At 39.4% G+C, this 26,536-nt stretch overlaps 1 protein-coding gene across 2 annotated transcripts in view; it reads left to right on the top strand.

Annotated features, from left to right (window-relative positions):
- Positions 1-26,045, top strand: part of IL13RA1 (interleukin 13 receptor subunit alpha 1) — a 65,154-nt gene extending 39,109 nt beyond the window's left edge. Inside the window, exons 7-11 of one of the 2 annotated variants that reach the window (XM_019949518.2) lie at positions 5,575-5,622; positions 5,909-6,041; positions 9,474-9,570; positions 12,587-12,671; positions 23,583-26,045. In XM_019949518.2, the coding sequence (XP_019805077.2) occupies positions 5,575-5,622; positions 5,909-6,041; positions 9,474-9,570; positions 12,587-12,671; positions 23,583-23,675 (456 nt within the window). In that variant the 3' untranslated portion in view covers positions 23,676-26,045. The remainder of the gene's footprint in view (positions 1-5,574; positions 5,623-5,908; positions 6,042-9,473; positions 9,571-12,586; positions 12,672-23,582) is intronic. The other variant, XM_073799364.1, reaches the window with a different exon arrangement.
- Positions 26,046-26,536: the final 491 nt, after the last annotated feature.

The following is a 26,536-nucleotide window of genomic DNA, read 5'->3' as shown; positions in this document are numbered from 1 at the left end:
TTTTTTTCCCACGAAGCTTACCTACTAGAAAACAAGTGTGTAAACGAGCAAGCTAATTTTAGAGAATGAATGTTATGCAGAAAATTAAATGGGGGTGATGGGAAGTCCTGAGGGAATATTAGGTAGGGTAGTCATCCGAAGCGATGACACTTGAGATGCACAGGAGCTAGCCATTTGACGATCTGGGGGCGGAGGGGACAGCATGTACAAAGGCTCTGAGGCAGGAATGAACTTGGCATGTGTGAGAAAAAGGAGACTGGTGTGACCAAACTATAGTAGGAAGAGATGTCTGAGCCTGAGGCTGGGGTCAGATTATGTGGATACCTGGAGGCTCCAGTACAGCCATTCAGTTTTCTTGGAGTTTGTGGCAACTAAAGTAGTCAGTACTGAGTAGTCAGTATTTTTTGGATTATGTACATTTACGCTATTTGTAATCTAATACAAAACATGCTAATTAGAGGTCACTGTGGGGCACTGGGCATAACTGGATGTGGCATAACCTCCGGGCCTCAGTCTCATTGTTACGCTTTACAGCAGAGGACATGAACTCGGGCCTCAAACATTTTTGTTTGGACCACAAACAAAGTGGGGTTTTGTTTGCTTGTATATTAAATTTGAATTTTTTACCCAGATTTAAAACTGTGGTACCTGACAGTGTAGTTGCCATAAGGTGGCGCCTTAGGACCACGTGGACTGCCCCACTCATTTGTGTGCCACCTGCCTGGGCCCTGTGTGCATTTGAGTTTTAGAGGTTAGAAACCAAGTATATTATATTGGCTTTTAAAGGAGTCCTGAATCTCACATGTGGGCAGATTCCTTGGTCCACTTGCTTTAGCTCATCATGGGAGTTTCAAAAACTAAATTATTTTATTTACTAAAATAAGCTGGTATTAACAGGCTGTAACTCCAAGAGGAAGTGACCAGGTCCACAGCTGAGCAGACCTCTTCTGGATATTTGCAAATGAAGGCGTTTGCTGAAATAGAATAATCATTATTCGTACCAGAAACCTGAATCCCCAAATAATGCCACAAAGGAAAAGGCAAAGGGCTTCCAAGTGGGGAGGGGGTGAGGCTTGAATTTACAACCAAGTGAGTTATCCGAAAGCCGAATATGCTTGACTATTCCAGCCTTTACTGTTCTCTTCTGTCTGAAATCCTGAGACACGTGCTGCTTGCATTACTCACTTGGTACTGAATTATGTCCTGCTAGTTACCCATGATCTCTACCAAAAAATATAAGCTCCTGTAGGGAGGAGTTAGGTGGTGTTTACTTTGTGCCATTCCTGCTACTAATACCAGCTAACATATATTAAGCAATTACTATGTATTAGCTATTTTAATAAGCACTTTATTTGAATTGTCTCATTTGGTCCTCACAATAACTCCAAGGATCTAGGTCCTGTTTTTTTTTTAAATAAATTTATTTATTTACTTATTTATTTACTTATTTATTTTTGGCTGCGTTGGGTCTTCGTTGCTGTGCACAGGCTTTCCCTAGTTGTGGTGAGCGGGGGCTACTCTTTGTTGCGGTGCATGGGCTTCTCATTGTGGTGGCTTCTCTTGTTGCAGAGCACAGGCTCTAGGCGCACGGGTTTCAGTAGTTGTGGCACGCGGGCTCAGTAGTTGTGGCTCGCGGGTTCTAGAGCGCAGGCTCAGCAGTTGTGGCACACGGGCTTAGTTGCTCTGCGGCATGTGGGATCTTCCCAGACCAGGGCTCGAGCCCGTGTCCCCTGCATTGGCAGGCGGATTCTTAACCACTGCACCACCAGGGAAGTCCCAAGGTCCTGTTGTTTTGTCCCCATTTTACAGATGAGAAAACTCGGTCCCAGAAGTTACTTGTAAGGTCACATTTCTAATAAGTGATAGAGTCAAGATTTCTGTAAAAGTCTGACCCCCAGGACCACCTCAATACTTCCTGTTAATAGTAGCAGGCATCACTTATTGTTTATGATGTGTTACAAATATACTCTTCTATGTACTTCTTATACAGTAGCTCATAACAATCGATGGAATAGGTTCTCTTTTAACCTACATTTTACTGAGCAGCTAAGGCTCAGAGAGGTTAAGTAACTTGCTACAGGCCACATAGCTTATAAGTATGACTTCAGAGGTTGGTCTCCATGTATTAAGCTTTGACCAAGAACACTTGGTATAAGACCATGTGCATAGTCACCACTTGATAAATTCTTGTTAAATTGAGTTACTTTTTTTTTTTTTTTTTTGCAAACTTCTGAACTGAAGAGAGCACACTATACTGTGGAACTTTATCCATCAAAACCAGAACTATAGTTGATTTGGAGTTAACTCTGTTTATACACTTGAGTTTAATGTTCTCTCTCTTAGCAGATGTTCACCAGCTGTTTCTTCCCCTAGAATGTCATCAGCTTTTTGTGTGCTTGCCGATTTTGAGCTCTGCTGGTTAGACCCTTTTTGTTTCTTTCTGCAAGGCTTTTTTGAGTAATTCTTTTGCCTGGTGTTCTAGTTAAGAGGGGGAAGTAGGCTGGAATATGAACGGGTGCCACCACATGGTGCTGGGTCAGAGGTAGCTCATGACAGAATCATAAAGTAAGAAGTGACTTGGCTTTGACTACCTCCATCCCCGCCAGCTATCTACTTGGTGATCTGTATCCTTGTTTTCCTTTTCTCACAGAAATATCTGAGCAGTTGGTAAACTACACAAGGAGATTTACATTTGAACAAGAGCCCAGAACTATCAATTTACACAATGATTTGCTGACTTTGGAATATATATATATCTGGGAGATGGTCCAGGGGAGGGGGGACATCAGCCTGCAACCTGGTCCCTCAAGTGGTAGTTGGCACTTGTGATTCCCCAGCAGGCCTCTGATTCCGAATGGCCAGCACTGGTGTACAGTAGCCCCCAAGTGGCCTTTGCTCTGCCCCTATATGAAATATTGATAGGATGGCTCTTCATCATTCAGTTGGCCTTTCACTCTTCACAAATGCTGGTAGGAACCATTTAGTGAATGACATTGAATGCCAAAGATCATAGCGTGTGTTCTGGTCTTTGTCCCATGTTTAAACATTTCTTTGATAGAAGTTGACTATTTTTTCCATGTTTATTGAGGTATGATTTACAAGTAAAAATTGTATATATTTAGGTTGTACAATGTGATTATTTTAAGGTGTACAACATGATTTAATATACATATACATTGTGAGATGATTATCACAAACAAGTTAACACATTCATCACCTCACAAACTTACCTTCTTTGTGTGTGTGATGAGATAGTAGATTTACAATGTTGTGTTAGTTTCTGTACAATACAGTATTATTAACTGTAATCATCATGCTGTACATTAGGTCCCCAGAATATATAACTGAAAATTTGCACCCTTGACCAACATCTTCCCATTTTCCTCACTCCCCAGCCTCTGGCAATTACCATTCTATTCTCCGCTTCAGTGAATTCGACTTTTTTGGATTCTACATACAAGTGAGATCATACAGTATTTGTCTTTCTCTCTCTGACTTATTTCACTTAGCATAATGCCCTCAAGTTCCATCCATGTTGTCACAAATGGCAGGATTTCCTTGGGGCTGCTAGATCGTATGGTAGTTCTATTTTTAATTTTTTGAGGAACCTCCATACTGTTTTCCATAGTCACTGCACCAGTTTACATTCCCACCAACAGTGCACGAGGGTTTCCTTTTCCTTTTGTTATCACTTATCTTTTTGATGATAGCCACTTAACAAGTATGAGATAATATCGCATTGTGGTTTTGATTTGCATTTCGATAATGATTAGTGATGTTGAACATCTTTTCATGGACCTGTTGGCCAGAAGTAGACTATTTAACTAAGCAACAGATTTTCATGTGTTGATTTGGAAATATTTACATTTTAAGAACTGGTTGTTCTCTTTACTTCAGACAGCACATGACTTAAGTTGTGTAGAGGAGAAAATTGCATTTTACTTTCTTTTCTCTAACCCAGTCATTTTTGGTATATTATACTCTCAACAATGGAGCATAATAGTTTTCTTTTTTTAACTTTTTATTATATATAGTATACTATAGAAAAATTGCAGAAGTCATTATGTACAGCTCAATGATTTTTCACAAATGATTTTTAACTTACATAATCAGTACCCTAGAAGCTCAATCATGACTCCTTTTGGTCACTACTTTCCCAAAGAATGATTATTATCCTGACTTCTAATCCCATAGATTAATTTTGTTGCCTCTTTTTAAACTTTATATAAATGAATTATACAGAACTTTTTTGTGTGTCTGTCTTCTCTTGTTCAATGTTATGTTTATGATATTCACGGATATTGTTGCCTGTGGTTGAAGATGCATCTCATTGCATTCATTCCATCATGTCAATATACCACATTTGATTTATCCATTCTCCCGCTGATAGACATTTAAATAGTTTCCAGTTTGGAATTTTATGAATAGAGTTTTTATGAACATTTGCACACTTATTTCTTGGTGCACATATGTGTACATTTCTGTTGCGCATATATGGGACATAGGGTTACATATGATTGTCTCTAGTAGATAATAAGTTTTCCCAAATGGTTGTGCCGATTTACACTACTAAAAGCAGAAATTGAGAGTGCTAGATGCTTTACATCGTCACCAACACTTGGTATTGTCCAGTAGGTGTGTGTATCGTTATCTTGTGGATTTAATATGCATTTTCCTGATAACTAATGAAGTTGAGCACTTTTTCCTATGTTTATTGGCAATTTGAATATCCTCTTGTGAAATGTCTGTGCAAGTCTTTTGCCACTTTTCTATTGGGTTGTCTGTCTTTTTCTTATTAATTTATGAGGTATATGTATGTGTGTGTATTATATATAAATATATATTTTATATATATATATGCAAATCCTTTGTCATAAACTGCAAATATCTTTTCTCACTCTATGCATTACCTTTGAATTTCCTTAATAGGATATCTTTTGGTAAACAGAAGCTTTTAATTTTAATATAGATGATTTTTTTTTTTTTTTCAATACGCGGGGCTCTCACTGTTGTGGCCTCTCCCGTTGCGGAGCACAGGCTCCGGACGCGCAGGCTCAGCGGCCATGGCTCACGGGCCCAGCCGCTCCGCGGCATGTGGGATCTTCCCGGACTGGGGCACGAACCCGTGTCCCCTGCATCGGCAGACGGACTCTCAACCACTGCGCCACCAGGGAAGCCCTAATATAGATGATTTTATAAAAATTTTTCCTTTATGGTTAATATTTTTTTGGTCCTATTTAAAATATCTTCCTACTTTAAGGTCATGAGGATGTTGTATGTTCTCATCTAAAAGCTTGCTGTATTTATGTATTTATTTATTAATTTATTTTAACTTTCATATTTAGATCTGCAATCCATATGGAATTGACTTTGTAAATAGTGTGAGGTAGGGGTCAAGATTCTTTTTTTTCACATATGGATATGTAATTGACCACTTATTTTTAAAAACCTACCTCTTTTCACTGCACCTGGTCCTCTGATAATGGCATAAAAGAAAACTTGTTAAAACGGTTAAATGATATAAAGTGTGGTCTTTAAAACTTTTTGAATGTATTCATTTTTTATATTTTCAAGGTTGAAGAGGCCAAATGTCAGAATTCAGAATTTGAAGGAAACCTAGAGGTCAGTAAGTTCAATTTTAGCTATTTGGGCTTAAACTCATAGAGTAATTGGGGGTGGGACAGGGTGAGCATATTCTAAATTTGAACTGCTTTGAGAAAAACAAACTACTTTGTTCTGTGGATTATTGCCAATTTTCTTTTTCAGGAGTTAAAGTCAGATAATTTGTATTGCAATACAAAGTCTTAATCATATACAAAAGTTGGCAGATAATTATCTTTAGGACTCAGAAGCAGAGAAAGAGAATAAGCTGGTAATATTCCTTGTGTGCTTTTATTTTATATCTAAGGGTACAATTTGTTTCATCGTCCCTGGTGTTCTTCCTGATACTTTGAACACAGTCAGAATAAGAGTCAAAACAAATAAGTTATGCTATGAGGATGACAAACTCTGGAGTAATTGGAGTCAAGCAATGAGTATAGGTAAGAGAATGGGATTTTATTAAAAGTTAAACCATTGATACATGGAAACTAAGTTGAAGCAGAAACTTGATTGTGGGAAAGGGCTGTTCTTCATTCTTTTTTAAAAATTTTATTTATGTTTGGCTGCATTGGGTCTTCACTGCTGCATGCGGGGTTTCTCTAGTTGTGGCGAGCGGGGGCTACTCTTCGTTGTGGCGCACGGGCTTCTCATTGCGGTGGCTTCTTTCGTTGCAGAGCACAGGCTCTAGGCGTGCAGGCTTCAGTAGTTGTGGCACGCGGGCTCAGTAGCTGTGGCTCGCAGGCTCAGTAGTTGTGGCGCACAGGCTTAGTTGCTCCGCGGCATGTGGGATCTTCCCGGACCACGGCTCGAACCCATGTCCCCTGCATTGGCAGGCGGATTCTTAACCACTGCGCCACCAGGGAAGTCCCTGTTCTTTATTCTTGACGTCAGCCAGAGAATACTTACAATTGAAATGTATTTTCTGTTTAATTATTGTCGGATCACTCAGGGTTAATTTACAATATGCAGCTCTTTGAAAATTTGCAGTCCAAATGGTGTTATCCTCTCTTCTATCCTGTCTGTATCTTTGTTAACAACCTGAACAAAAATATAGAAGGCAGGCATGATTAAATCTGCAGATTGTGCAATGCTAGAGTACTATCCTATGTGCTGGTAACAGAATCAAGAGTAGGACAATGACCTTGATGGCATTTTATAGAGATAAACATATATCTAGGTTTGAAGAAAATCAGTTTCATTTATTAATTGAGAGGCTGAGCAAGCTATCTGCCAGGGTCAAGTACAGGATTGGAAAGACATGTCCCTTATGGATGTGTGTGCTGTGGGGTGAGGGATAGGGTTTTATTTGACTGTAAGCTCAAAGTGACTCAACATCGGTCCCTTAAATATCCCCCAAAGGCATACTGCAGTCATAGGCAGCAGTGATAGTGCAGCATCCAGAACAAGGGGTGCTGCAGGGTGGGGCACAGTGTCCTGGCCACATCAAAAGTATACAGCATCCCATCCTGGGCACCACATTGTAAGAGGTGCATTGGCAGACTGGAATCTTTCCTTGGAAGGGTAATCAGGATGTTGAAGAATCTCAAAATTTGGGGAAGAACAGTTAACGAAGTAAGCTTAGGGAGTCATAATTGCTGAATTCTAATATTTGAGGTATTGTCAGGTAGAAGAGGGAGTAGGCTATCTTTTTTGTGGCTCCATGGGCCAAAACAGGACCAACTTAAGAACTTTCTAACAGCCATCTAACAGTCAGAGAGACAGGTTATTGAAGTAGTCAATTCCCTATTAATTGAAAAACTGAACAAGCTATGTGCCAGGCAAGGTTGTATTAGTTATCTATTATTGCATAACAAATTAGCTCCAAAATTAGTGGCTTACGAAACACATATTTGGACACAACATTGTAAAGCAACTATACTCCAATAAAAGTTAATTTAAAAAAACAAACAAAAAACAAGAAAACACAACATTGTAAAGCAACCATACTCCAATAAAAATTAATCAAAACAAACAAACAAACAAAAAACACATATATGGGACTTCCCTGGCGGTCCAGTGGTTAAGACTCCATGCTTCCAATGCAGGGAGCGTGGGTTCGATCCCTGGTTGGGGAACTAAGATCCCACATGCTGTGCAGTGCAGCCAAAAAATTTAAAAAAATAATTAAAAAATAAAAAACACATATTTACTATCTCACAGTTTCCATGGCTCAAAAATCTGGGCATAGCTTAGCTAGGTACGTCTGGCTTAAGTTCTCTCATAAGGTTCCAGTCAAGCTGTTGACTGGGACTTCAGTCTCATCTGAAGGCTTGACTGGGGCTGGAGAATCCACTTGCACAATCACTCATATGGTCATTGGAAAGCCTCATTTCCACTCTGGATGCTGGATGGAGGCTGTAGCAGGTTGCATCATGTGCCCCAAAAAGATTTGTTCAAGTTCCAACTCCTGGTACCTGTGAATGTGACCTTATTTGGAAATAGAGTTTTTGCAGATGTAAGCAAGTTAAGATGAGGTCATACCAGCTTAGAGCAGGCCCTAAATCCAATGACTAGCATCCTTATCAGAAGAAGAGAGGATACACAGAAACACAGAGAAGAGGGCCATGTGAAGATGAAGGCAGGGATCGGAGTGATGCAGCTACAAATCCAAGGAACACCAAGGATTCCTGGGAGCCACCAGAAGCCAGGAAGATGCAAGGAGAGGGTCTACTCTAGAGCCTTCAGAGGGAGCGTGTCCCTGCTGATACCTCGATTTGGGATTTCTAGCCTCCAGAGCTGAGAGAGAATATATTTCTCCTGTTTTAAGCCAACCAGCGTGTGGTGATTTGTTACAGCAGTTCTAGGAAACTAATACAGAGGCCTCTCTCAGTTCCTTACCATTTGACTCTCTGCACAGGGCTACCTCATGACGTGGCAGTTGGCGTCCCCCAGTGCGTAGTCCAAACAAGAGAGAGCATATGAGGAAACACCCAGTATGAGAACTGCAGCCCTTTATAACCTTATCTCAGAAGTGACATCCCATCACTGTTGCTATTCACACATGTAGTCCAGCCCACCCTTAAGGGGAGAAAATTATACAGGGGTGTGAATATCAGGAGGCAGGGATCATTTAGAGTCATCTTAGAGGCTGCCTAACACAATATTAGGCCCTGAGATGCTTTCCAGATTTTCATGCCCTGGTGGAAAAGATGAGCATATATTGGGTTGGGCAAAAAGTTTGTCTGGGTTTTCTGTAAGATGCTATGGAAAAACCTGAACAAACTTTTTGGCCAACCCAATAACTAGACATGCCATTCTAAGTGTTAGGTGTAGCAAGGCAGTTAATGAAAGTCTTTGGAATTGGACAGTGCTGGGTTTGAGGCTTGACTCCATCACTTACTAAACCCTCTGGACAAGCCACTGAACCTCTCTGAGCCTTACACTTCTCATCTGTATAAGTGGGAAGTAATATTATCTATCTCTTTAGCATAGATATAAGCATGCAAAATTACCTAGTATGATATCAGACATACAGTAGTTGCTCAATTAAGAATAGTAGTGGTAGTTGTTGTTAGGATTATTTTAGGTGTTCTAATAGTGCTAAGTAACCAATAAGATAGTCACTGTTAATGAGATGACATATTTAACAAATATAACATCTTTGTTAATAGTGTCTGAAACCAGTTAAGATATCCTGGTTTCAGATAATCTTTAAGGTGCTTTTTCATCCATGGAATTTTAGGCACCAGAGCAGGACTTTTTTTTTCACTATTAAGATAACAAAAGATAAGAGAATTGAAGAGTTTTGGGAAATATGTTGGTGTAGAGGGCAGAAATATCTGTAATCTCATTAGTCTAATACAACTGTTGCTTGGTTTATTTCTAAAAGGGTTTTATTTCTCATGTCTTTCTCTTTGCTTTTCATTTTCCAGGTCAGAAGGCCAATCCAACATTTTACATAACCACGTTACTCATCATTCCGATCATCGTTGCAGCTGCAATCATAGTCCTTCTACTGTACCTGAAAAGGTAAGGCAGCTGCCCAGGCAGGCTTGACAGTTTCTGCTACCCTGGTTGCTATGGTTATTCTTCTTTGTGGGTGTGTTTGATGTTTCCCCAGTGTGTTGGAAGCATTTTGGCTATACCTGGCTTTTTGGTAGTATAGCATGGCAAAGAAATATTATTGTACCCATTTTCTGGTGAGAAAAGTGTTAGATCCCAGGGCTCTGCTCAGGCAGTGCTCTCTTTGTATATTTTTAGAATTGTTGATAAGACCTATGTTCACTCTACTCTTTCAAATGCCTAATTTGTCAACAGTTGGTTGGTAGATCATAAGTTTTAGAAATGGAGACCATTACCAATTAAATGACTTGTCTAGTGTGAATGCAAAACAGGTTGCTACTTAATGCTATAGGAAAGAGAACTTCAAGTTGTCTCTAAGTTACAGCACTCATTCCTTGAGAATGTTTCACTTTCTCAATTTCATCATAGGGACTAGTCTGGTGCTATTATTTGCTCTTTCAGTAAATACCTAAAGTTGGAATAAGGTTATTAAGCTGGTTCTAGAATCAACATTTTATCGTTATTTCAGTATTCTTTAAACATATGTTTGTTGAGTGCCTGTTTATGTGCCAGGCACTGTTGTTATTGCTGGGGTTGTGGCAACGAACAGAACAAAGTCCCTATCTATGGTTTCACTTAGTGAGTAGTAAAGTTGTGGAGTTGGGCTGGGGAGAAAGGCTAGGAAGTGATATGAGGCTCATCTTACATAGGATGCCAGGGAAGTCCTCTCTGAGAAAGTGACATTTGAGGACAGAATTAAAGGAGCAAACCAGTCAGCTATTCAAAGAAAGAGTATTCTAGGCCAAAGGAACAGCAAGTGCAAAGGTCCTGAGGCTGGAATGAACTCCGTGTGTCTTGTTAGAGGAGAGCATGCAAGGGGGAGAACAACAGGAAATGAGGCTGGAGAGGCTGGCAGGGCCAGATCATGTAGGCTATGGCAAGGAATTGAAATGTGATCCTAAGCATGATGGGGAAACATGAGAGAGTTTTAATCAGGGGAGGGATGTGATTGGATTTACTGTCGTAAAAGATCATTGTATTGCTGAGTGAAGACTTGAGTTGGACAAGAGTGGAGGCCGGTAGACTAGTTAGGAGGTAGTAAGAGGTAGTCTGATGTGGAATATATTTTGAAGACGGAATTAATAGTGCTTGCTGATGGCTGCTTGTCTTCGAAGGTGTGAGGGAAATTGAGGATTCAAGGATAACTCTTAGATTTTTGGCTTCAGCAACTGAGTGAATGCTAGAGCCATTTACTAAGATGGAGAAGATTGGGAGGAGAGCTGGCTTTAGGGAAAAGGTGAGGACTTCAGTTTTGAACATGAGAAATTTGAGATACCTATTAGATATCTAAGTAGAGATGCTAAATAGGTACTTGTATACATGAATCTGGAGTTTAAGGGAGAGGTTTGGGCTGGAGATAGAATTTTGGGAGTCCTTGGCATGTAAATGGATTTAAAGCCCTAAGACTGGAAGAGAGCACTAATAAAGTGAGGGAGATAAAGAGGACAAAAGAGAATGCTGGGACACATCAACGTTTAGAGACCTAGGAGATGAGGTAGGTCCACCAAAGGGTACTACTATCAGATGCAAAAATAGAGAGTCCAGACAAAACTTTAATTCTAAAATATACGTGCACCCCTACGTTCATAGCAGCACTATTCACAATAGCCAAGACATGGAAACAACCTAAATGTCCATTGACAGATGAATGGATAAAGAAGATGTGGTACATATATACAATGGAATACTACTCAACCATAAAAAAGAATGAAATAATGCCATTTGCAGCAACTAGAGATTATCATACTAAGTGAAGTAAGTCAGAGAGAGAAAGACAAATACCATATGATATCACTTATAAGTGGAATCTAAAACGTGACCCAAATGAACATATCTATGAAACAGAAACAGAATCATGGACATAGAGAATAGACTGGGGTGGTTGCCAAGGGGGAGGGAGGTGGGGGAGGGATGGAGTGGGAGTTTAGGATTATAAGATGCAAACTTTTTTTTTTTTTTTTGTTTTTGTGGTACGTGGGCCTCTCACTGTTGTGACCTCTCCCGTTGCGGAGCACAGGCTCCAGACGCACAGGCTCAGCAGCCATGGCTCACGGGCCCAGCCGCTTCCGCGGCATGTGGGATCTTCCCGGACCGGGGCACGAACCCGTGTCCCCTGCATCGGCAGGCGGACTCTCAACCACTGTGCCACCAGGGAAGCCCAAGATGCAAACTATTATGTATAGAATGGATAAACAACAAGGTCTTACTGTGTAGCACAGGGAACTATGTTCAATATCCTGTGATAAACCATAATGGAAAAGAATGTATATATATGTATAACTGAGTCACTTTGCTGTACAGAAGTAATTAACACAACAATGTAAATCAACTATACTTCAATTAAAATTTTTTTTTAATTTAAAAAAAAACAGAGAGGAGACAAGGAAGAAAAATTAAAGAGAATGCCCCCTGTTCTCGGAAGATTATTTTTTTCAAAATTATAAACAGCAAGCTCCCATCTGATCTGTGATAAGTAAAGCACCATTTTTATTTAAATGATAGAGGATAACACACACAGTGCCACACACACAATTATAACTGTGTGAGGTGATGGATGTGTTAATTAGCTTGATTGTGATCATCATTTCACAATGTACACATATATTAAAATGTCACTTTGTACACCTCAAATTTATACAATTTTTGTTTGTCAAGTATATCTCAATAAAGCTGGAAAAATTTTTTTCATTGAAAGGGTATAAGTAGTCTGCTACTGATGGGCCCTCTGCTTTATCCACACTTGATACTTTGAGGAGATCGATTTCTCAGCTTGTTTTAGAAATTTTTTCACAAGTACGTTATCACTAAAGATGACTTGTGTACCATGTCTTTTGTCCAAGCCTTCTTTTAATATGGCTGTATTTAAGTGGGACATTTCTATGGAATGGACGGTTTGATCCAAAATGTCTCTGTTTTCTTAAAGGCTCAAGATTATTATATTCCCTCCAATTCCTGATCCTGGCAAGATTTTTAAAGAAATGTTTGGAGACCAGAATGATGATACCCTGGTAAGCACTGACTCTGTGAAGTCTGAGATTGATTTTTTGGGGGGGAGGCTATGGGATTTAAAAAAAATTTGGTAAAACATAAAATTTACCATTTTAACCAGTTTTAAGTATACAGTTCAATGGCATTAAGTACATTTACAGTGTTGTACAACCATCTTCACTATTTCCAGAACTTTTTCCATCATCCCAAACAGAAACTGTACCCATTAAGCAATAACTCTCCATTCCCCTCAACCCCTGGTAACCTCTATTCTGCTTTCTGTCTCTCTGAATTTGCCTAACCTGGGTACCTCATATAAATGGAATCCTATAATATTTGTCCTTTTGTGTCTGGCTTCTTTCACTTAGCATAACATTTTCAAGGTTCATCCATGTTGTAGCATGTGTCAGAATTTCATTTCAAAATTGGTTATTTTAAACTACATTTTATCTAAAAGATTAAAGAAGAGCTGATTTAAAATGTTGTATCTCAGGCCAAGCATAGCGTTTAAGAAGTTCCCAGAATACTTCGTCTGTCTTGTTTCACGGGGCTTCATTCTCTCTCTGGGGTAGGGAACATATTTGATCTAAACCTGCAGGGGGAGGAGCCTCCTTTATGAAACTAAGCCAATAGTCAGGTCTTCTGACTGGAGTAATTTTTCAAACTTGATTTAGGGAAATAGAACGATAAGGTAAACAATTGAAATAGATTGTGTTCATGCTATTGCCTGGAAAGCTGGCCTCCGAAGACATGGAACTAGAGCAAACCCACCCGAACTGTTAGAGTTAGCTGGCTGCAGACTCTTACGCTAGAATTTGTGGCTGGAAAAGCTAAGACCCTATGGGAACAAAAGAGTTTGAGGCTTCTCTGATAAATACATTCACCCAAATAAAATAATAAAGGCACTAAATGAAATAAATATCAATATTATTGTATGTATCTTAAATTAGTAATTTCAGGCATAGGGCCGTTAATTCAGGGAAATAGTACAGCATAGTAGATAATAGCCTGCGCTCTGGAGTCAGAGTGTCTGGATTCAAATCTCTGCTGTGTCATCTACCGTCTATTTGACCTTAGGTAACTTCCTTAACCTTCCTGTGCCTCAGTTTTCCCACTTGTAAAAAGTGGAGGTAATGATAGCACCTGCCTCATAGTGTTGTTATGTGGATTAAATTAATTTAATACGTAGAAACCACTTAGTGTGTCTGGCACATTATAGGTGCTTTGTAAGTGTTAGTGCTTAGTATTACTATTGATAATACTTTCCATTTATCTTTAACGCCCAAACGGTTCTTGTAATGACGGGTGATACACAGTGGCTAGGGAAGGAAGGCAGGGAGGCTCCCATGCTGTCAGAGGAAGAGCCATCTGGATCACTTTTTCACCAAGTCATGGGCATGGGCAGTGGGTAACTGTGCCAGATAGGGCACCACTAGCCAGGGAGGTCTAGAAGTCAGGCACCTGATGAAGGGCTGGTATACTGCAACTGAGGTGACGGTGTTTCTTCAGCTTTGAGTCACAGTCAGCTGCAGTGCTTGTAGGAGTATAGAATCCTGGGCCCTACCTTCAGAAGTTCGGATTCACCGGCTCTGGGATGGGTCCCAGGAATCTGCATATCTCAAAGGAGCGCAAAGATGATTCCTATCCTGGCATGATCATTCATGGAGCGCACTTTGAAAATCACTGTTACAGATACTTTCCTTAGGATCACCCGTGTGTCTTCATTTTGCCAGCTACTGAGACAGATGCTGGAGGTTGAGAATTGTGCAAGTATTCTAACAGCTCTAACCAGTGATTGGAAGTCTACCGTGTGTACACAGTGTATTAAATGCTCCATCTTCATAACCACCCTGTGGGGTAGGTGCTGTTAGTACCATTTCACACACGAGGAAATGGAGCCTCAGTGAGGTTAAATAACTACTGCAGCCACACAGCTAGTAGATAATAAGGTGAGATTTGACCCAGGACTGTCTGATTCTAGACTTTTCCCTTTCTTTCCACTCTGCTGCATTGCCTTTTGTAAGATAGAATGTTTGTCCTCAAGAACCTCACTACCTCCTTAGAGTTCTGTATGATAGAAGTACCGGGTTGGGATAGGAGAGTTCCGAGAAACAGATTTGGAGTCGTGTTATGGCTGGCCTTATATGAGAAGGTATTAGGAATATCACTCTTTGTTTTTATAACTTTTTATTTTATACTGGCGTATAGTTGATTAACAATGTTTTGTTAGTTTCAGTTGTACAACAAAGTGATTCAGTTATACATATACATGTATCTATTCTTTTTCAAATTCTTTTCCCATGTATGTTGTTACATAATACTGAGCAGAGTTCCCTGTGCTCTACAGTAGGTCCTTGTTGGTTATCCATTTTAAATATAGCAGTGAGTACATGTCAATCCCAAACTCCCTAACTATCCCTCCCCCCCCTTCCCCCTGGTAACCATAAGTTTCTTCTCTAAGTCTGTGAGTCTGTTTCTGTTTTGTAAATAAGTTCATTTGTATCAATTTTTTTAGGTTCCGCATATAAGCGATATCATACGATATTTGTCTTTGTCTGACTTACTTCACTCAGTATGACGATCTCTAGGTCCATCCACGTTGCTGCAAATGGCATTCTTTCCTTCTTTTTAATGGCTGAGTAATATTCCGTTGTATATATGTACCACATCTTCTTTATCCATTCCTCTGTTGGTGGACATTTAGGTTGCTTCCATGTCTTGGCTATTGTATACAGTGCTGCAATGAACATTGGGGTACCCTTTCAGACCCTGTTTTTCTCCAGATATATGCCCAGGAGTGGGATTGCAGGATCATATGGTAGCTCTATTTTTAGTGTTTTTAGGGAACCTCCATACTGTTCTCCACAGTGGCTGCACCAATTTACATTCCCACCAACAGTGCGGGAGGGTTCCCTTCTCTCCACACCTGTCATCCTGACAACGACCTGGAGGGAATGGATTAGGGAGGGGAGGCGCTAGCACGGTAGCAACCTGGGAACCTAGTCCTGAATTTGCCCCACAGATGTTTTGTTTGGCCAGCGTGGTGTATTTAAAATTTTTCAATTTGGGATCTTAAGCAGGGCACGCACTCTACCAGTGCATCTCAGGCCCTATTCCTGAGATTAGGAATTCCTGAGAATTCCTAATTCCCACTGTGGTTTCACACGTTGACCTAACATGCCAGACCCCTGAAAAGCATTTGAGTTTGCTACCCCTTTTAGCAGAATGAAGACAGTCAAAGTGCCATGACACAAATGTCCAATATCTGTGAAAACATGTTTGGACTCACTGATATATACAGGACATACAGCCAAAGCATTGATGAGATATAAATTTCCAGCTTAATACATTTCTAAAAAGTGATAATATCCAGTGTTAACAAGTGGGTGGGGAACTGGCACTTTTCGTGCAACGCTGGTGGGCCTGTAAAATGGTATGTGTTCTTTCTGGAGGGCAGCTTGGTAAAATGTAACAAGAATCTTTGATCTTGTCATTATTTCTTTAGGAATCTATTTTAGGGAAATAATCCAACAATGGTACAAGGATGGTCAATGCAGCATTTGTTTCTAAAACGGAAAATTAGAAACTAAGGAAACATCAACAATCAAGAATAAGTTTTTTGAAAAGTTAGGTTTTCAAAGCATTTAATGTCCTAGCAAAATACTCACGGTGTAAGTGTAAGAAACATATCATAAATGTGTAGTGTATTACAATCCTAATGTTTATAAAAAACCTATCAATATATACATAGAACAATGAGTGGAAGGACATGCGTCAAAATAATCATCTCTGGGCAGGAAGATTGTGGATAATTGATATTATTCTCTCTCTACCTTTCTGAAATTTCCAAATTGCCTGTAATGAGCATGTATTACTTTTATAATAAAAAGAAACGCTATACAAGTCATTAAGGGAAAAGAGAATATTGTGGTCATCCAGGTCTGTGAGATAATAGGGATTTGAATTTAGGTGGTAGCAGAGGAGATTGATGCAAGAGACATTATTAAAGGAAACTCATTACGACTTGGTGACTCTGTGTGGGTGATGAAAGGTGGCGAGAGTAAAAAATACTTTCAGGGTTTCAAGCCTGGGTGATAGAGTGAATGATGGTAACATTGACAGCAAAATCAGATCAATTATCTTTCTCAGAGATGGGAGAATTGCTTTTTTTCAACTTGCTGTCTAGAGGATAATAAGTTGTCCTGATGAGTCAGATAATTCTATAATTTAGTGAGGTGGATACACTGACAAGATGGACCACTAAAAGCATAAGATGTTTTTGTTTGCGGTGGTTGCAGACCATTAAATAAAATCAGTGTTTAAAACTAAAAGTATAATAAAAATGCCAGACAGGGGAAAGGGTGATAGAACAAATTTCCATGTTTGCTTTTTAACCAAATGAATAATCTACTTTCTCTACATGGCAGCAGTTCTCGAAAACTGAACTGCATATACAGCAGAAAGACTGTCCTTTTACTTCTAGAATCATCGAATTAGGGAATGAATAATTATGGAGTGAACATTGCCCTAGAGGTCATCTAATGAGGTGTATGTTTACATGTTTAGTTGTCTTTAACTATAAATTTTCAAAATTCTAGTCCAGCTCCTCACTTTAAAGATGGGGACATTGGGGACCATGGAGAAATTTCTCAAGGACTATCACATAGAGAGAGAATTGCAGAACCTGAAGTAGAAGCCATTGTAGCCCAAATTTACCAACTTCTAATCCCAAGAAATAATCCATGCCCTTTCTAAACAATTTCTTCTTCCACGCTGCACCATCAGTAGTGGTTGTTTAAAAAAAAAACTTATTTAGGTGTAGCCACCAGTAAATTAAATCTTCTGTATCATTTTCCTTAAGGTTTCTACTGTTTTGACAGTGTTTTGCTCATCACTGTAGTAACATTTTGGCCAGCAGCATTTTTTCCTGTTGCTTTGCTGTTTGCCTTTTCTGTGTGACTAATTGGGCTGCTGGCCGTATTTGGGGGGTAGGGGGGCTTTGCGGAGGGAATTGCTTCTCTTCTGTATCTGCATTTCTTTTTCATCCATAAAATATTATCTATTCTTCCTCTGCTTCTTGGAAACCAATTACATTTTCAGTGCTGTGCCAGTTTTGAATTCCTGATTGGAAAGCAGCTTTTTAACTTGGAGTTGACTTCCAAATACTGCTGAATTTTTTTTTTAACTTCAGTATGTATCCTTAAAAGCTAAGATCGCTTTCCTACATAGCCAAAATAGCATGGCCGCACTTTAAAAATGATTAATTCCTTAATATCATCTAATACTCAGTCCATATTTAAATATTTCCAGCTGTCCCAATTGTCAGGAGACAGATAATATCCAGTTGTCCCACCATTAGTGAGATGGACCACTGTATTTAAGGTGATAATAGCATGTCCCCTCCTGCCATCTACACGTTTCCTCCCCTTGCCACCTGAAGATAATCTGTGTGGTGGTAATGTTAGCACCCTGTCAACTCTTCAGCTGATGCTTTTTATTGACCAATTAGTATCTTTGCTTGAATCAATAATCTCAGTAGGGGTTGTGAAACGATGATGATTTTTCTCATCTATCATTTAATCTACACTTATAAGCTAGCATTTTCCTACAAAGCACTGCTTTCAGTCCTCAACTAGGCTTCTTAGTTGTTCTGAAATTCGGTTTCTGCTAGAAAGGTAGGAAACATGTTTAATTCTTTCCCTTTAATTATCAGTTTTCAAAGTGAGTGTTTGAATTGATAGCCACCTCAAATGGTACCAAATTAGTCCCCTCCACACCACATTCAACAAGTTCTTTTTAAGCTGCAGTGATTTTTAAGGCGTGGGGATCTACAATTCATATTGTACAACTTTCTATTGTGTCTGTTGCTCTGAAGAAGACGGGGGCACATAATCAGCTGATTTGTACACACAAGGCCAGTGTTTTGCGTGGTGCTTAGGTGCGTGAAACCCACTTCACCTCTGTTGGCAGTTCACTGTGAAATAACCAAATCTTGAAGGTACTCTTAAACTGAAACTTGATGTTCCATTATTCTATGACGTTTGTTTCTTTCTTTAAAAAAATTCTATATACATACATGTATTTTTTTAGGATGACTAACAACTAAAAGCCAGTTGTGTTCACCACCCAAACACTGGTTTGTTTTCATCTAGGATGTTTTTCATCTTTGGCCATTATTCTATTGTCGATTACCTTGTTTAAAAAATCGGCAGGGTAAGAATTGAATTATGGACTGTAATTCTGTGGAATTTTTTTTTTCTGCAAGTCATTTTAAAATTAGACTGACATATAATTCACAAAATTGAATAACAGGTCAGAGCCTTTGCTTTTGTCCCTTTTACCTTACATAGACATATGCATAGAAGCAGTGCTCAGGCAAAGGCCCTGATGCTGACGATGGGTGAAAATGAGAGTAATCAGAGTTTCAGGAATGAAAAAAGGCAATTAAAAAATTAATGTTTGGGCTTCCCTGGTGGTGCAGTGGTTGAGAGTCCGCCTGCCGATGCAGGGGACACGGGTTCGTGCCCCGGTCCGGGAGGATCCCACATGCTGCGGAGCGGCGGGGCCCGTGAGCCATGGCCGCTGAGCCTGCGCGTCCGGAGCCTGTGCTCCGCAACGGGAGAGGCCGCAACAGTGAGAGGCCCTAGTACCGCAAAAAAAAAAATCAATTAATTAATTAATTAATGTTTTCTTAGAAGCCACTTCTGCTGCAGTGTTCTGATTGCTTTTTTCCTGTCCAGCACAGTTAAGTGTTGGGTCTAATGAGCAGACACCAATGAAAATGTAGCATTCAGGGTGCATCTTTTAAATTAAAATAATATTTCTTTTAAAAGAAATATGTTTATTATAGAGAAATGAGAAATACAGATAACCAAAAGAGAAAAATTAATCTTGTTATCCAGCTATAATCATCTTTAAGGTTATGAGAACAACATAGAGGAATGGAAATACAGTCGTCCCTTGGTATCTGTGGGGGATTGGCTTCAGGACTCCCTCGGATACCCAAATTCACGGATTTTCAAGTCCCTTAAATGGTGTAGTATTTACACATAACCTATGCACCTCCTCCGGAGGGCTGACTGCACCTTTACTGGTAAATGGAATAATAGTAACAACAATAATAATAGCAGTTCATACTTCTTGAACTTTTGCTATGTGTTAGACACTTTTCTAAGCACTTCCTTCATTAATTTGTCCCCATCCTGCAACAGGGATTATCTCCACTATACAGATGAAGACAGTGAAGCACCAGAGGGATTATACGTAACTTGTTTGAGGTTACACTGCTGCTGCCTAGCAGAGCTAGTATCTACGTCTAACTAACAAGAGTTAGAGCTGGGATCTGAGCCCAGGCTTCCTGATCCTCCAGTCCACACTTTTAACAAATTATATAATATGTTTTCATAAAATGCTCATATTTATCTTTATTTGAATTTAACAGATGAAAAGGAAACAGGTGGAACTGAAGGAATTTCTGAACTCTTGACAAACTATAAAATAATTTTTAACGATTATTAAAGACAGCAATTTTTCCATATGTTCTTCCCATTCTCTCCCCATTCTTAAAGTTGTCCAGGATCTACATTTCCAGTGCATAAGGCCATTATATACTATATTGTCTCCCTATAGCCCTCTTTAGTCTTAATTCTATATGGTATGTATTTGATGCTCACCCCCGATCTTTATGTTGATGTCTCTCCAGTCATTTTGGTTTTTTGAAACTCCAAAACTTTTCTCAGGAAGGATTCATGGGACCAACATTTCCTGGATTATTTACATATTGATGGAGTTTCCTACATTAATCATTGAAATTCATTTTAGCTAGATATAAAATCCATGGCTTACATGTTCTTGCTTTGGGTATCTTAAATATGTCATGCATTTTCTTCTGGCATAAAGTGTTGTCAAGGTCTGCTGACAATATAATACTCTTTCTGTGTTAAAACACTTAGTCTTTTTTGCCTGGTTGTCAAAAGATTTTTTCCTTCGAAGTCCTATAATTTTACTGGAATATGTCTTGGTATTAGTCATTCTGGGTTGATTTTCCAAGGTATATAGTGTGCCTTTTCAGTATGTAGTTTCAAATCTTTTTAAAAACTTGCAGTGAAAATGTCTTCACTTATAGACTTTTGTTATTCTGTTCCCTTATTTTCCTTGCCTGTCTTCTATATTTGTCACATCCTTTCGAATAATTTTCATCTATCTTTATTTCTTCTTGAAAATCCTCCTTTAAAAAAATCCTCCTTTTCATCTTTTGTTTCTCTTAAGTTTTATCTGTTGTGTTTATTTGCCCCTGTGTTTCCTCTAGCTAGTCTTCATTTCTGAAATGATTATTTTCTTTTACTTCTAATTGTTTCTTGGGTTTTACCATGTCATTTCTGAATTGTTCTTATTCTGAATTTTTATATTCTTCGATATCATGCACTGTTTTTCATATCACATAACTTTTTCTTAATATACTTTTGCTAGTTTTGAAATATTAGATTATAATTTTCATCTGTGTATATTTTGTGGACATCTTTCTGGCATCTTTTAATTCCATAAGATATTATTCTGTCGCTTATTTTTACATGAAATTAGTTTCCCTAAAGTTTTAGAAGGAGACTTGATTTAGGATAGTTTTTTTTTTTCTAATTTCATGGCTATAGAGTTCCATCTTCTATTATTTTTGACAATTTCTCAAAACTATAGTGAATTCCTTTCTGAAATCTGGCTCTGCCTGTTCACCTTGTCTACTTTTATCTGGACTTTATAGTTTGTGTCTCTCGCCTGTGTCCTAGCCAGTGTGGAGTCTTTTCCTATCAGTTTCTCTTCAGAGTGGGACTTTGCCCAGGAAGGGAGCTTCAGATGGTTCTGAGAGTTCATAGGGCTCAGGTGGCTCTCAGGCTGTTCTGTGGACTCCTTGCATTTGGTCACTCTTTTGGCGGTGCAACCCCCTGCCAGACTCACTTATTGTTCATAAATTAGCTTGCTGAAGTTTGAGTGAGTTGTTTTAGAATTCTCCGATCTATCAGATGCCCTGCTGATTCCCTCTCCATACTCTCCCATAGCTAATGCCATGTTGCTCTTGCAGCATCTCTAATTTGTCCCTACCCACTCATATTTCAGGGTTCATGGGGGCGTCACTTTCATCTGGTCTTGTTGCAGATTGTGTCCGTGGATTTTGGCTTTGCTTTCCTACTTACCCTACTTACCTTTCCTACTTGTGGTTTTTATAGTGGCATTTGGGGAAATGCAAAAACTATGCTGCCATCCACTACCTTCCTCGTAGGATTTCTCTGTAAACTACAGACCATGGGCCAACTCCTTCCTGCCAGTTGTTTGTGTACAGGTTGCAAGCTGCAAATGGTGTTTACACTTTTAAGTAGTTGAAAAAATATAAAGAAGAAAATAATATGAAATTCAGATTTCGGCGTCCATAAATAAAGTTTTGTTGCAACACAGCCATGCCTATTCATTTGTATATTGCCTATGGCTGCTTTCATGTTACAACAGCAGAGACTGTATGGCCCTCAAAGCTGAAAATGTTTATTATCTGGCCATCTGCAGAAAAAGTTTGCCAACCCTGGTCCTATAATATACTTTTTCTTTTTTAAAAAATAAATTTATTTATTTATTTATTTTTGGCTGTGTTGGGTCTTCGTTGCTGCATGCGGTCTTTCTCTAGTTGCGGCGAGCGGGGGCTACTCTTCGTTGCGGTGCACGGGCTTCTCACTGCGGTGGCTTCTCTTGTTGCAGAGCACGGGCTCTAGGTGTGCAGGCTTCAGTGGTTGTGGCTCGTGGGCTCTATAGAGCACAGGCTGAGTAGAATTTGGATATTTTAAACAGTGTCTTCCAACTTATCTCTCCATACGTTCTCTAAGCCTGGATGCTCCTGACCTGCTGAGTCCATCTCCAGTTGCACAACCTGAGGCAGCTGAATCATCATTGTTGCTTGTGTCTATTTCTCCTTCTTTCCATTTCCTTTTCTAGGCTTATAGAACCAGAAAACAACAGAGCAGAAATGGAGCTTAGAAATAATCTAGTGCAGGGATTGGCAAACTTTTTCTATAAAGAGCCAGATAGTAAATATTTTTGGTTTCATAAGCCTTTTGGTCTGTTACAGCAACTCAACTGTGCTGTAGTAGCACGAAAACAGCCGTAGACAGTACAGAAACAAATGAGGGTGGCTCTGTTCCAATAAAACTTTATTTAAAAAAACAGGCAGGCTGCTGGATTTGGCCCTTAGACCATGGTTTGCAGTCCCCTGGTTTAGTCTAACAACTTTATTTTACAGATGAGGGGACTGAGCTCACATTTCACCCTTTCCTTTGACTTGTAAGGAAGGAAGGCAAGGACCAGGATATTGGCTTTCACCGTAAGATACACACTTAAATTGAGTTCAAGATGAGTTTACCTTATATGCATAATTCCCTGTCTCGCAAATGATGTTACACGAAGCTGTTAATGCAAGGTCTTTCAAAACTTTTAACTGCACTAAGACCTTTGGGACATTTTATATATTGCCGTTCACCTTGATGCCTTTTTGAGCCTATTGCATCTCTGGAGCAATGGTCAAATCTGAGTGGTAAAAAAATAAAGATAGAAACAGTTCAAGTAAGGAAAGCATGCTGCTCTTTTATTCTTCTTCAAAAGACTTCGTTTCCAATTTTGGAGGTGTCCACATTTATCTTTTGAGATGGCTATTAAATATCATAAACAGTCCCACGGTGTTTTTCACCTTTAACGTTAATTCCTGATTGTTTTGTTTAATTGATTGTTCAAATAGATGAAGATTCTTAGGTCAAAAAAAAAGACCCCAAACAAAACAGGAAAACATATACTCGGGGTTCCATGCACAGAAACCTAAAAATAAGCATTGGCTGCGAGTACTCAGGGAAAGAACACTGTTTAGAAAAGTCATCGTGTATGTGTTTTTTCTTCCCTTCCAGCACTGGAAGAAGTATGACATCTATGAGAAGCAAACCAAAGAAGAAACTGACTCTGTAGTGCTGATAGAAAGCCTGAAGAGAGCCTCTCAGTGATGGGGATAATTTATTTTAACCTTCAATGTGACCTTGTGAAGATTCATTCCGTTTTCCATTTGTTATCTGGGAACTTGTTAAATGGAAACCGAAACTACTGGACCGTTTAAAAACAGGCAGCTCATAAGAGCCACAGGTCTTTATGTTGAGTCGTGCACCGAAAAACTAAAAATAATAATGGGCTCTTTGGAGAAAAGAGTGGAGTCATTTCTGTTGAATTATAAAAAGCAGACGTCTTTTGCTAAGGCTTCAAACTAGAGGACAAAAGCAAAAAGTGATGATGGCAGTCGAGTTAATCTTACCAGGAGTTGTGACAACTTCCTGAGGGACCTATGCCTGCTTTGTATTCTTTGTCTCAAATAATACCAACAAATTTTATTTGTAGGAGAATTCATCTTGGGTGCAAATGCTAAAAGTCAGACTTGAGTCATAGAGAACATCTAGCAAACAAAATTGATAAAATCTGTTATCTGTTGTTTGGGATCCCACTGAGTAATGGCTGTGGCTATTAAAACCCTTTAATAGTCCGGAATCTTCATCCCCTTCAGCAGCATTTTCCTCTGCTTTGAAAGGCCCAGGCATCCTTGTTGGCCGCGACTACAGAAAAAGCAGAAGCAGCTTCTTTACTGAGATCTTTCAAAGCCATTTCAGGCTTTTAAGGGCAGCAGAGGCAGAATGACTTATTGGGTATTAGAGTTTGAGCGACACAGTCTCTAATGATGCATTGTTTATTCTTCACCTCCGCTACTCAAATCAAGTATCTACTCTGCGTCCAGATTGTGTTAGGCCCCCAGGTGTGAGGCACCAACTCCCTCAAAGAATTCACAGTCTAGTTGGGGCTCCTCAGTTCTTTGTCCACCAGTCATTTTCCAGACCTTTCAACACCCCTCTTCCCACCTCGATTTCCCCTTTTGCATCTCCCTCATTCCCTTCGGTGTAGTCTTTCACCTCTCATGAGCAATTAGAATATAAATCTGCTCACAGCACCTAGAGGAGCAGGGAGTAATTTGCATCTCAGGAAAAGTGTGAGTAGACTGAGAAACAATGACTAATTCTCGCATATTTTGTAACTTCTGTGTGACTCTGCATTTATTTGAAGCTTTTCGGCATTTACTGTTTCTGTATGCATTTTATAAACAGAAAGTAGGCATTATCTTCACCTAGAACTTTGCTATTTGCTTGAGAAAAAAAGAATAGTTGTGTCTTTCTCTTTTCCCTTACTCCCACAAATGGTTATTAGTAGGTTTTGTTTCTTATATTGATAACCAGCCATCCAAGGCTCCAACGTTTGTATTTTTTTTTTGCATATGTTAAGGCTCCATTGTCACCCATCCCCACAACCTATCCATATATATATTCCCTCTACTTCTACTTCCTCCATATTTAAAGTGTGGAAATGAGAAGTCCCCTCTAATGTTTCTCTCCTCACACACATAGACTCAGATTACTGGTAGGAACTTGAGAACTCTGTATCACAGTTTCTCCAAACATTCATCCATTTGTATTAATAAGATAATGCTACTTCCAATTCCTGCTCTTAGGGGAAGGGAGATCAGACATCCCTGCTCTTTTCAGGTTTGGGCACAGTGGAGGACCACTGTGCCCTGGCTTTCCTGAGGAAATTGGGGTTCATGGCAATGTCAGATGTCAAGGTGTTTCCTCCCCCTGCTTTTATATTTGAGGTCAGATTGAGGCTGGGAGACGGGCATGGATGTGCTATTCTGTCCTACTCTTCTCTAGAAAGAATATTTGGTTCTCCTGTGTAGGGATGAGATTATTTCCTAGCCAGGTCTTATACTTCTGCAAAACAAAACACCTAAATGCCTCACCCAAAGTCATTTTTCCTGTCATCCTATCTAGATGGCAGCACGGAGAGGGGATGCTTTGATATTCTGATTACCCAAAGAACTACTGATGAGGGTCCCGTGGCCTGGGAGTGGGCTGGGAGCGGGGGTGTTTCCATCTTGCTCTTTTAGTGGTAAAATAGTTGAGGGAAAAGTGGGCAGTGAATTATGGGAGTACCTATGGCTGTTTGATAACTGCTGAAAACTGATCCCCAGGTCTTGAGAGCTCTTGGAGACTTTAACACATTAGTGGAATTCCCACTACCTGTAGGAAACTAGTAGGTTCATGTGCTATTTTATGTCTAACTTTATGGATTTGTTTTCTCCACATATCAAAGTAAAGCCACTGTAAGGATGGTCCTTCTTATTCTTTCATTCAGATAAGTGTTTTCTTCATCCCGCACTGAAGGGATACGTGAAACAATGTTAACATTTTTGGTAATGCCTTCAAATGGGGATCATTTTGTTTAACTTCTTAACAGAAAAGCTTGAGTAAAATAAATATTAATTGTCTTTTTGTATGTGACCCAAATGTTTTCCTTTGCCTTATTTTGGGGAAAGTGTCGTGAGGAGTGGGTGGCAGAAGAAATTGGAGTTAAAAGAATATAAGTTGGGAAAAAATTCCAAGACAGCTCTTTCATCTTACAAGCATGTATCATAAGCTTCCCTGCTGTTCTCGGCATGCCTGTGTTTTCTGATAAAGGCCTGCACCTGGTTTAGTACAGCCTTTGCAAACAGTACCTAAAGGGGCATAAGTATTTGCTAAAATCGTGTTTCTGACAATTAAGGGAAATGGAGAACTGGTCCTTTCTAATTTCAAGCTTCAAATAGAGTGCAATGTACTTAAGGAGACTGTCATGGTATATACACGATGAGGGACCTCTGGTTATGAATTAATCACATAAACAGGTTAGATTTGAGACTAAGAAAATCAGTGTTCAATAGCTTCCCTCTTAAGAGATGGTAATGTAGTTTCATGTTTTCTGTAACTACAGCAAAACGGTTTGAATGTCACGG

The sequence above is a fragment of the Tursiops truncatus genome, chromosome X (genome assembly GCF_011762595.2).
Source record: "Tursiops truncatus isolate mTurTru1 chromosome X, mTurTru1.mat.Y, whole genome shotgun sequence".
NCBI lineage: Eukaryota > Metazoa > Chordata > Mammalia > Artiodactyla > Delphinidae > Tursiops > Tursiops truncatus.
The sequence above is the reverse complement of the archived record's forward strand: the minus strand, read 5'-3'. Positions and strand labels throughout refer to the sequence as shown.